The sequence below is a fragment of the Myxine glutinosa genome, chromosome 5 (genome assembly GCF_964187855.1).
Source record: "Myxine glutinosa chromosome 5, kmMyxGlut1.1, whole genome shotgun sequence".
In the NCBI taxonomy this organism is placed as follows: domain Eukaryota; kingdom Metazoa; phylum Chordata; class Myxini; order Myxiniformes; family Myxinidae; genus Myxine; species Myxine glutinosa.
Genome location: NC_136265.1, coordinates 175,736,552 through 175,749,445, shown reverse-complemented (window position 1 = coordinate 175,749,445; position 12,894 = coordinate 175,736,552). Strand labels below are relative to the sequence as shown.

Sequence of the window (12,894 nt, the reverse complement as noted above, 5' to 3'; positions counted from 1 at the left end):
ATAGAGTAACCCAGTTTTAGGACCGGCAGAGAAGACAACCGAGAAGGAAGTTGAGGAAGCGATAAAAGCAATGAAGAGTAGAAAAGCGGGAGGGCCGACGGGAGTTGTGCGAGATATGTTGAAGGCAGCGGGAAATTGGGGTGTGAAGAGAATGACAGAGATCTGCAATCTGGTGGTGAAAGAAGGCCGCATTTCAGTGGATTGGGAACCAAGCACGTTCGTCCCTTTATCCAAGGGGAAAGGTGACCCTCTGGACTGTGGCTCGAATCGAGCGATAAAATTATTGGAGCATGGAATGAAGGTATTGGAAAGAGTGTTGGAGAGGAGGATAAGGAAGAAAGTGAAGATTGACGAAATGCAGTTTGGATTTATGCCAGGAAGAGGAACGACAGACGCGCTTTTTATTGTGAGGCAGTTGCAGGAGAAGTATATGGAGAAGAGGAAGAAGTTGTTTCTTGGGTTTGTTGATCTGGAGAAAGCATTCGATAGGGTTCCACGTGATGTATTGACATGGGCATTGAGGAAGTTAGGAGTGGAGGAATGGTTGATCAGAGTAGTGATGGCAATGTACAAAAGAGCGTGCACAGCTGTAAGGACGAAGGACGGGAACAGTGGTGAGTTTGAGGTGAAGGTGGGAGTGCATCAGGGGTCGGTACTAAGTCCACTACTATTTGTAGCTGTGATGGAGGTGCTGGCTCAGAACGTAAAGGAGGGTTTACCATGGGAGTTGTTGTTTGCAGATGATCTGGTGTTGATTGCAGAAAGTATGGATGGACTGAAGGAGAAGATGAACAAGTGGAAGGAATGTATGGAGACAAAAGGTCTGAAGGTGAATATCGGAAAAACGAAGGTGATGGAAAGTGGTAAAGCATGTGGTGAGGTGGAAAGAACTGGGAAGTGGCCGCGTGCTGTGTGCAGGAAGGGTGTCGGAGTGAATTCCATTCAATGTACAATGTGCGCTGAGTGGGTTCATCAAAAATGTAGTGGTGTGAGAGGATCATTAACCAGTGTGGCAGCTACATTCAAGTGTAAGGTGTGCACAGAGGGAGCTGTAGATGAAGGAAATGTTGAGTTGGATCTTGGAGATGGCGTGAAGCTGGAAGGTGTGAAAACATTTTGTTACCTTGGAGACATGCTGAATGGAGAAGGTGGATCAGACTCGGCAACGGTTGCTCAAGTGAGATGTGCATGGAAGAAGTTTCGGGAACTGAGTGGCGTGCTGACGAGGAGGGGAGTGTTATTGAAGCTGAAGGGAAAGGTGTATGCTGCATGTGTGAGAAGTGTTACGATTTATGGGAGTGAGACATGGGTAATGAACGTAGAGCAGCAACGAAGGCTGGAAAGGGTGGAAATGCGAATGGTTCGGTGGATGTGTGGAGTAGCATTGAGAGACAACAACAACAACAACATGCATTTTAAGGCCATTTTCCCTGCTAGAGCGGGGGTTAGCCTTGCGGTCCCCATGACAATCTTCTCCATCTTGCCCTATTTTCTGCATCTCTCTTTGTTAATCCCCTTGCCCGCATTTTTTCTTCCACCATCTTTAGCCAAGTCTTTCTCTGTCTTCCCCGTCCTCTACTTCCTTCCACATTCATTTCCATCACTCTTCTCAACCAGTCACTTTCATCCTTCCTCAACACATGACCAAACCATCTCAACCTGTTCCTCTTCACAACATCAATCACAGGCTCTATTCCCATCATTTTTCGCAATTCATCATTTGTCTTCCTCTCTCTCAACGATACTCCGCACATCCATCGAACCATTCGCATTTCCACCCTTTCCAAACTTCGTTGCTGCTCTATGTTCATTACCCATGTCTCGCTCGCATAAATCATAACACTTCTCACACATGCAGCATACACCTTTCCCTTCAGCTTCAACGACACTCCCCTCCTCATCAGCACGCCACACAGTTCCCGAAACTTCTTCCATGCACATCTCACTCTAGCAACCGTTGCAGAGTCTGATCCACCTTCTCCATTCAGCTCGTCTCCGAGGTAGCAAAATGTTTTCGCACCTTCCAGGTTCACGCCGTATCCAAGATCCAACTCAACTAGTAAGGGCATTTTATGAGATATTTCACAAATCTGTTAACTAAATTGTTACCAAAACATTTCTTCACCAATATGTTTGTAAAGGTGTGTAATAACGTGTTAAAATGTTGAAGTTCAACTCCCAGAAAAAAAGCTGTTGAATTCGGGTACCGAAAAATTATTTTCGAGAATTTTTTTTTAAATTTAAATCGGCCCTTAAGTAACTTATGAGGGGTCAAATAAGGGTTTTTCATGATTCTGAGTTGATTGTTAACATTTATATTTTCACTTTTACATTTACACACAAAGTAGCTTTTATTTCACATACATATATAATACTCAAGAGTTATTTCTCATTCACAATGTCAGAAGTTTCAACAGTCATTGTCTATGTCTTCTTCAGACTCAACAACATCATGACTGCAGTTTCTGCATGTAATGCCATTACAGACTCCACAGGCCGAGATGCACATGCCAAATCGGAAGATCAAAGGTCACTATAGCGACCCCAGCGCGCCATATGCACTCTTTCAGAGTGGTGAAGATGGTGTTGAGGTCATTAGGGTCTCCTTCAATAACTGGGAGGAACTCGATCTGTGTGCTCTGCTTTGCATCATTAGCATGGATTCTCTTCATCCAGCCATTCCAGTTGGAGTGTGGGAACTCAGGATCGTTGGCTTTGATCACCCACCCCGCTGCCCAGAGTGTGTCACCTGGAGTGAGGAGTGGCTGATCATGAGCCAGGGAGGAGGAAAGCTCAGCGAGGGGGAGAAACATGATCGCGTTCGTTCCTATCTGTTTCCTGTTCGTAAATGGAATAATCTTTACTTCAGTTCATCTCAGGATCTTAGCTTTGTCGAGTGCCTTCAACTTCACCCGGGGGAAAGCTGCTGTTGTCTGTGGATCTGGCAAAGGTGGTGCCGGAGAGGTGACTTCGATCCAACCCATTGAGTGAAAGGGAGTGTTTCCGTGAATAGAGACAATGTTTAAATCTATATTGTCTCCAACAAACTGAGTGACTGCATTGTTTGTTTCCCCAACTTCCATAAAGACCACCTGATCATTACTTGACAATTCACTTTCACTGGCTGGCACTTTGGCTGTCATCACTGATTGATCCTCAAGCGCAGCATCAACCACAACCTCATCATTGATCTGTTCATCGGTTTCCTCCACAATGGTGTCAAGAGTGCCAGAAGTATCTGGAACATCATCTCCACTCCTACTATTAAGGAAGCAGTATTTGTAGTTTTGTGTCTCCGTAAGACTCAGTGTATCCCAGCCGGTGGAACTTGTTGAGCATCCATTTTGACCCAAATCTATGATCAAGTTGTATGGCAAGCCCCATTTGGTGTGGCAATACTCCAGACCGAGGTCGACAGGCCTTAATAAAATTCTGCCCCCAAACGGCAACTCTTTCGTCTGTCTTGACAATCGGTCTCAAGAACATCTGAAGGCTTGCAGGAACAAGTGTCAGCTGACTATCGATGTCAGTCATACTGTGTGTGGTGGGGTATGACTTTGGACCTAAATCAATCAAGGCAATATCATTGGATATGAACTTGAGTGCCGTCTTTATGATCTGAGTCTTCTCATCTCCATGGTCAAGATTAGCATGATGCTCTCGCAGAATATTGTCGGTGCCATCTTTGAGACAGAGTACATCTGCCCTTCTTTCCTGTGTTGTGAAATACAAGGTGTCTTCGTATTTCTCTAGAAGTTTTATCTTTAGCCAATGCTTTGAATAAGAAAGGCTCTTCTCTGGTGACTGATCAAACTCCTGCAGCTTTTCATGGACTTGGTCCATGTTCATTACCCCATGCTCTAATTCTGAGTCTAACCATTCGCAGAATTCAATAAAAACTGCCTCTCGCTCCTCATCAATACTCCTCTGTCCTCTCTTCCTTTTTCCTTCCTCATCAGTCTTGGACAAACTGTCACCTCTCGCAAACATAAGTTTGCATCGCAAATGGTACAGTGTTTCTTCTGCTACCAAGTCGTTGATCCCTTCCAGGCATCCAGTGACTTCAGTGCCCCAGTCATCCCCTGCGACTCCGTGCTGTCTTCAGCAAGCTTGCCTTCAGTGTATCTGCAGTCAAATTATCTGGCACTCTGTATTTCTTTCTAGCTTGTGCTGGATTATTTTTGTAGAGCTGGGCTGGTTGGTTGCAAAGAATGCATACATCCTTATACAGGAGGTCAACTGACTGTGATCTTCTAGAACTACAGCCAGTTGATGAACTGAACTCACAAGTAGTGCATCTTCTCTTCAACTTTGATGACTCTTTCTCTGCCTTTGATGCTTGAGCTGACTTCTTGGTGGTTGCAACAAAGTTGTTGTACAGATCATTTTTACACTTCTGGTGGTACCTCAGTTTTCCTTCCTTTTGAGCCTCCTTCATACGTTCCACAACAGTAACATTTTCGACAGATTCTGCTTGTTTCAATAAAGTTGAGTATCCCTTTGGAATTGCCTGTATGAGCCTTTCAGCTGGTGTATCCGAGCGTGCACAGATGAAGCAATTGAGCACAGGTGGAGTAACGTCTTCATCCATATTGCTAGACTCCATGTCCTGCAAAGTAGAAAATGAGATATATTTAGAAATTATTTTTCCACAAAGGAGTGTCTGTGGTGAAATATAAATGTTAACAATCAACTCAGAATCATGAAAAACCCTTATTTGACCCCTCATAAGTTACTTAAGGGCCGATTTAAAAAAATAAAAATTCTCGAAAATAATTTTTCGGTACCCGAATTCAACAGCTTTTTTTCTGGGTTTCCCACGGGAGTTGACCTTCAACATTTTAACACATGTTATTACACACCTTTACAAACATATTGGTGAAGAAATTTTTTGGTAACAATTTAGTTAACAGATTTTCATATGTTTCCCTTACTAAACATTTCCTCCATCTGCAGCTCCCTCTATGCACACCTTACATTTGAATGTCGCTGGCACACTGGTTAATGACCCTCTCAGACCACTACATTTTTGATGAACCCACTCAGCGCACATTGTACATTGAATTGAGTTCACTCCGACACCCTTCCTGCACACAGCACAGGGCCACTTCCCAGTTCTTTCCACCTCACCACATGCTTTACCACTTGCCATCACCTTCGTCTTTCCGATATTCACCTTCAGACCTTTTGTCTCCATACATTCCTTCCACTTGTTCATCTTTTCCTTCAGTCCATCCATACTTTCCGCAATCAACACCAGATCATCTGCATAGAACAACTCCCACGGTAAACCCTCCTTTACGTTCTGAGCCAGCACCTCCATCACAGCTACAAATAGTAGGGGACTTAGTACCGAGCCCTGATGCACTCCCACCTTCACCTCAAACTCACCACTGTTCCCGTCCTTCGTCCTTACAGCTGTGCGCGCTCTTTTGTACATTGCCATCACTACTCTGATCAACCATTCCTCCACTCCTAACTTCCTCAATGCCCATGTCAATACTTTGCGTGGAACCCTATCGAATGCTTTCTCCAGATCAACAAACCAAAGAAACAACTTCTTCCTCTTTTCCATGTACTTCTCCTGCAACTGCCTCACAATAAAAAGCGCGTCTGTCGTTCCTCTTCCTGGCATAAATCCAACTGCATTTCGTCGATCTTCACTTTCTTCCTTATCCTCCTCTCCAACACCCTTTCCAATACCTTCATTCCATGCTCCAATAACTTTATCGCTCGGTACGAGCCACACTCTAGAGGGTCACCTTTCCCCTTGTATAGAGGGACGAGGGTACTCAGTTCCAAATCCACTGGAATGCGGCCTTCTTTCATTGAGAGAGAGGAAGACAAATGATGAATTGCAAAAGATGATGGGAATAGAGCCTGTGATGGATGCTGTGAAGAGAAACAGGTTGAGATGGTTTGGTCATGTGTTGAGGAAGGATGAAAGTGACTGGTTGAAAAGAGTGATGGAAATAAATGTAGAAGGAATTCGAGGATGGGGAAAACCGAGAAAGACTTAGCTAAAGATGGTTGAAGAAGAAATGCCGGCAAGGGGGTTAACAAGTGGAGATGCAGAAAATAGGGCAAAATGGAGAACATTGTCATGGGGACTGCAAGGCTAACCCCCGCTCTTGCAGGGAAAATGGCCTTAAAATGCCTGTTGTGTTGTTGTTGTATTGTACACCTCTCCCTCCCAATGCAGCCTCTATGAGCTGAACTGCGGTATTGCCGGGTGCCGAAGGCGCCCCTGCAATGCCGCGCTGTAGGATATTTAATTATTTGGCATGGGGGTGGTGTACTTTGAATGTATCTGTACTTGTTTTCCCTTTTTTTTCCCTTCATTCATTTTACAAGTTGATTTGGAGTACAAGATTAAGCTAGATCAACTACAGTAGTTAGCAAAACTGGCAGTCAGAACAATAGTGGATTCCTCCCTGACACTCACATCACTGCTTGTGGTACCTTCCAGGGTCATGAATATTAATGACCTGTTTTCACGTGATTTGCATATTATTTGAACTACTTTGTGGAATGACCTTTCAGATAAATCAAGAATGTAAATACTTTTTCAAATGTTTGTCATCATATTGAGATGAGTAGCAAAGATGGATACATATGATGAAGATTGAGAGGAATTGATGAAACTTAACTGGTGAATGCAAGCTCATTATTGATTGGATAATTTTGCATGCGGGAGTGAGCTGTTTCATATTTCATTGCTCACTCAATCAACAATGGTCCCGGCAATAATTTCTGGAGTGCGTTATAAATAAGCAATTACGCAATATATTTCAGGAAATATCCCCGCCTGCTGAAGCAAACTCAAGACAAATTATTCCTTCCCTAAAGCCTCACCTGCTTATTGAACTGGATAATGCCGAGTGTGGGAAAGACCCAAGTGGATGCAGGAGGCACGATATCACAGTCCGAGAAACTGACCCACTGTGTCACCAAGGCAGCCGCCTCACGGGTTTCTCCTCGCAGAGAATCATTTGCAACTTGGAGGTAATGGAACAAAGGAATTCCAGATTATCACATCCAAAACCCAGCAGTCATAATGAATGTTTAAATATCATAATTTGGATGGTTGTCGTAAAGAAATTATATATATATATATGCACAATTTATTAGAGCAGTAAAGTACCATCTTGGGAAAAATAAAATAAAAAAGTCCCCTTTATATGGTACAAGAAAGAATACAAGACCCGTCGCTTCGCTGACAGAAATACCAATCTTTGTTGCGATGACTAATCTTTGGGAGAAGAAGAAAGAGAGAGAGAAGAAAAAAAAAAAAGAAAAAAAAAAAAAAGGATTCCTGGGAGATCCTTCTCTCCGTGCAGGGATAACCAACGTCATGTGTTGGCCTTTGCAGTTTTGACACGCGTGTCCATGTGCATATATGTGTATATATATATATATATATATATATATATATATATATATATATATATATATATGGGATCAGAAACATTCCCTGGAGTTAGCCAAATCCACAGTAGTTGGATTTATTGAAATCTGTTAATCCGTTCTCAAGTTACAACACAACAAACAGACAAACAAGCAGACAGATAGAGACAGGGCACGGCTCCTTTTATAATATAGATGCGCCATGTGGCAAACTATAGAAAAGAAGGGACATTCCATAGCTTGTAGAAAATATCAGACAATAGAAAAGAAGGGACATTGAAAAAGATCTTGTGTACATGCTGGACTATCCTTGTGTTCTTAGGAGAAACCAAGTAATGCTCAAGAAAAGTTCATATAAAGGGGTGCCAATTTAATTCATACAGCTGCATGAAGAAGTAAATGTGTATTATTTGCGAAATGTAAGGTGCCATTGAGATCGTGTCCACTCAGACTATTGTAGGCATGCAAAACATACTCCAAAACATACCCAATCAGCGCTATACATAATTAGCACCAAACACTGAAGAATCAATGACTAATCTTGGACACTAAAACAAAGGGCAATTGAGATTGTATTCATTGGTTGTTTATAGTTTATACTGTTGCAATATCTTGTTGCATTGGCAAATTTGATTGGTCTAGAATCTAGATGGTGTAATATGTTGACCAAGTACTGCTAAATGTCTGGTTTTTGGAAGTGCAAAGGCGGCAATTTGTATTCTAGTGTTCAAGTATGTAATTCAATCGAAATAAAATGAGGGTTTTAAAGGCTGTAAAAATTTTTTGGGAAGTTTACCACTGTCGATACGTCTTTTACACCACCTTATTGTCGCGTTCCCGGGGTGAACACCCCTGGGGAAGGATAGCCGAATGAGCTTTACACTCCGAGGCGCTCAGTCAATGATGGCGGACCTTCTTTATATGTGTTGGGGAGGGCAGCGAAGCTCTTACCTTCACGGAGCCCACTGGACGTCTTCAACCCTGCGATAATTAATTCAACCGACACGGATTTATAATGTAAAAATACCGGCTTTATTGAAAGAAATGCCGGTAACAAAAGGATGCACGGTAAACTATAATTCCTAATCAAGGGACCCTCCATACAGACTCATACAACACAAGGGGAAAAATAATTGGAATAATATGTGTTTGTGTACTTAGCTCTGAGCGGCTCTTGAACCCCGTCAGTACGCAACCGGGTCCTGGAGGTCCATGCGCAGGGAAACGCACTCGCCCTGGCGCGAAGTCCGTGCGTGGTAAGCAGGCCTTAGCGCCGTTCGTTCACTCCAGTCGCACTAATCCTCGCCCTCGCCGTCTGCTTCACACAGCACCCAGACGACGCACAGCCAGCACCAAAGGGCCAAGGAAAGGACAATGCGGTCGCTCGAACAGATGAAAGCCAGGGACCACGAAGACAAAATGCGCGACTGCGTCCGCCTTTCACAAACACCAAGAAGTGAGAGGGTGTGGTGTGCGAATGCCACCACCAAGAGCGAGCCCGAACTTCAACCGCACACAACGAGGACCCAATGCAAGAGAGCACCGTATAGGTGACCGTTCGCGTGCAATGTCCCTGGCACAAGAGCGATAAATGAATCCGACTGCTCGTGATGAAATCCCAACGCAAGAGACTGCAGCTGCGACCGTTCGTTACCAAAGCCAGGACCCAAGAGGCAGAAAATGTCGGAACACAATCTTTTGCTCTTACGTCATCCGACGATGTCCGTGCATGCCCCTATCAGCGAGTCCCATCTCATCGCTCTATGGTACCAGACCAATTTCTGCTCTTCGGGGCGTGGCCTCACGAACCTGCCTACTTGGTGTTACAATGTGGCGGCTGGCAAGGCCAGCGGCATTGTTCAATGTCCTGTTTTCGGTACTTATATTTAGTGTTTATTTTAGGTGTCGAGTGCATTGTTATAAGGAACAAAGGGAAAAGTACAGAGGTGTTTTACATACAGGGAATTTACCATTAATCCCTAACTAATTAACATAACCCCACCCCTCGTTATCGGGACAAAGATACATTTGCGTGACATCCGGTCTAATGGATTCCCTACTTATGGTACATGGGGTTCTTCTTGTTCATGACAGTCGGAGCACACTACCTATACAATTCTACCTGGACTACTATATTCCATTGCCTACCCCCATAAACGCAACATTATTTAATACGTTACATTAGTTATTAATGCCTGTTTGTGTCCTTTATGACGGTCCAAAAAACAAAGTGTACTCTATGGAATGATTTTCAATCTTGCTTGTCTGGCAGACAGTCGGACAGAGTAAAAAAAAAAACAACACAAAACCCAATTCTTACACATCTGTGCGCATGCACGCTCATGACATTCCATATAATTTGTCGAATTCAGAGCCAAAGTACTGCTCTGTGGGTCCATGCTCTAGTGTTCAAAATATAACTCAGATCACAGACTGACATCTGTAGACAGACAGACAAAGTGAACCAATTGGTTAACCGCACCCCAATTTTTGCTTCACATGCGTAGGGTAACAACAACAACAACGTCTTATAAAAAAGGTTCCCTTCATTTTACGTCCTCATTGAGATTCACAGATAAACATGCAATATGTTTGCAAGATACAACATGCTGTCTTTTGATCAACCCCACTAGCAAAGCGATGGGTAGGCACACCGAGCATTTAAAACTTGAACATGGTTTCAGTATGAAAAAAAACAACCCGTGTGTGTGTGGGGAACGGAGGGGGGGGGGGGGGGGGGTTGGGAGAGGAGGGTGGTGGGCGGGGGAGGTAAGGAGCTCAGACATCCTATTAATATATGTAATGTGCTATCATATAGCATCAATTGAAAAGAAAAAGTAAATAAAAATGGCAAAATTAATCCAAACGAGAGCACACTAAAGCTGGTCACATACAAACTGGGAAATCCACGGGAACAAATCATCATCATGAAATGAGATCACAAACAATGCATGAAAGGCCAGACACACAACCTACCATAATAAGCAATCGCATTGCTTTCAAATATGCAGAAACCATCATCACCCTCAAATGCTGGGACCTAGAGATGAAAAGAAAAAAAGGAAAATTAGAATTTGGCTCATCTTTACATTAGTAACCGATAACAAGCCTCAATACACACACATATATATATAATATATATACAGTATACAGTATATACACACACACACACACACACACACACACACACACACACACACACACACACACACACACACACACACACACACACACACACACACACACACACACACACACACACACACACACACACACACCTTGTTTGGACAAAAGTCAAAATGCACGCGTCAGTGATGACAATTAATCGTGACCAAAACCAAGAACAAACTTAGGGTATCTGAGGTTTGAAACAACAATGCTCAAACACCAAACCTAAAACGCCCCCACCCACTAACACCAACAGGCCAACCACACACAGCGCCATAAATCATCCCCGCAGAGAGAAAGCTCCATAAATGGTCATGGATGTATCCAGTGAGACAACAAACCTTCCCCAGAGGAAACTTCGCCAAAAAGTCGGCGCTCTTGTTCGTGTGTCCGAAGACGAATTCCGGGGGCTCGGAAGCTAGCCGAAGAACAGCGCCGCTGTACTGTGAGGCGATGAGAGCCTTGCATGCCCGCCAGTTATCCGGGAACGTGTACAGCGTCTGAAGGGAAGGACATTGTTACAAACTGCTGTGACCCAAGCAAGCTCAGCACACGCAGTCGGCTAAACGACACCGAAAACCCGCTCGACGAAGGCCGATGACACCGATACGAGTCGGATTGCGTCTCCAGGTGTAACACTCACTCACCCCTTTCGCCATGTTGGCCGGAGAAGAGAAACTGATTTCCGGCGACGCTGTAAAGTACCAAGATTTTACGACAATGTACGACAATTTACGACAGTTTACGACAGCTTTGTGAAGGCTCGATGCCACGTTTACCGCGTGGTTCACATTCATTCATACACATTAAATCGGGTTTCCACAAAAAACCCATTTCCATAACAAATGTTGTCTTCATCGCATAAACCGGAGTTGAACCTTGAACTTGCAGTTTTAACTTGATTTTTTTTTAACTTTGGCAAAATATATATTTATTATCATTGTCGTGAAATGAACGTAACATAGCAGGCGGTGTGTGATTATAATTGAAAACCAAGCCTAGAAAGATTATGTCTATTGATGTTGCACACACCATTGTGTCGCCACCGCACGGCCATATTGCTCGGCCCAGTGAATGATTCACCGCGCCCATTTCGGTACGTCACAGCCCTAACTCCTCCCCTCCCCCAAACCCTGCCATCCTCACACTCATATCTGGGGTGTGTTCCATTAGCAAGTAGCTTGCCAAGCCAGCCGTTCCGTATCGACTGCTTTCCAAGCCGCTGGAATAGTCGCTCAGCAAGCAGAGCAAATTATTAAGAGAGGTGTATTGCTAACAAAAATTACCGCCGTACTCGGATTCTAAACGATAATTACAACCAATAGACCAGTAGAAATTGACAATGACACACACATTTGCGATGATACCGTAACCATATTTGTGTTTTAAACACCTTATTAGAAATTTAAATGACCACAAAAAATTCTCACAAATTTACTCATGGGGAAATACTTTTTTGGGGAAGATTTCAATATGGCCGCCAATTGGTCTTAGTAATATATAACTTCTATTAAGTATACACTTTATATGTACTAATCTAATAATGAAATTAGAAGCAAACACAAACAGAATACACTGTCCCTGTACCAAGTTTGTGGCTAATATAAGCTTGATTTGGAAAGTTTAACTTGAAAAAGTTGCACTGAATTTTGCAACAAGTATGTGCCGTACAAATCTTCACATGTTCATGAATTTCTCATAACTAGTGGGGTCACGCGTGGGAATCCCACGGACATGGAGGTGTATCGTTGCGATCGGTGCAGCCATTTTTGCGGTACCTGGGACAATAACGTTAGGCGGGAGTCCAAACCTGAAAATGCTGGAGACCAAAGCTGAAATTGGAAAAACAATATAGTGTGGCGGGCACAATGATCAATAATTCCGCGCACCAGTGGGTGGCGAGAGCGTCCGGGCGTGGAACCTAGATACATGCCCCGCCTTTCGGCCGATCGGCCATGCCCGGGGGCAAGGCGTGGCCTCGGGATATATATGCGGGCTCGAAGGTCGAGCCCGCCCAGTGCTGATGAGCGAGCTTGTAATAAAGTGCTTTCGTTTGTATCCACGCATTGTGGCCTACCTTTATGGCAATCGAGTCGTGTGTGCACAGCACCACACTGGTGACCCCGACTGGTTCAGCCGTCGCTGACCCCCGAACGCGCCATGGCTATCAACGCCGTCGCCATAAAACTCCCGGAGTTCTGGGAAGCGCAAGCCGACATTTGGTTTGTGCAGGCCGAAGCTCAATTCCAACTCCGGGGCATCACGGCGGACGAGACCATGTACTACCACGTGGTCGCCGCCCTCGGGCCCGGCACTGCC

General features: G+C 44.1%; 1 protein-coding gene across 1 annotated transcript in view; it reads right to left on the bottom strand.

Annotated features, from left to right (window-relative positions):
• Window positions 1-11,314, bottom strand: part of EEF1G (eukaryotic translation elongation factor 1 gamma) — a 54,514-nt gene extending 43,200 nt beyond the window's left edge. The window contains exons 1-4 of the mRNA XM_068115490.2: window positions 11,223-11,314; window positions 10,917-11,075; window positions 10,384-10,447; window positions 6,856-6,998 (exon numbers count right to left, since the gene is read on the bottom strand). Of these exons, the coding sequence (XP_067971591.1) occupies window positions 6,856-6,998; window positions 10,384-10,447; window positions 10,917-11,075; window positions 11,223-11,234 (378 nt within the window). The 5' untranslated portion in view covers window positions 11,235-11,314. The remainder of the gene's footprint in view (window positions 1-6,855; window positions 6,999-10,383; window positions 10,448-10,916; window positions 11,076-11,222) is intronic.
• Between the last annotated feature and the right edge of the window lie 1,580 nt (window positions 11,315-12,894).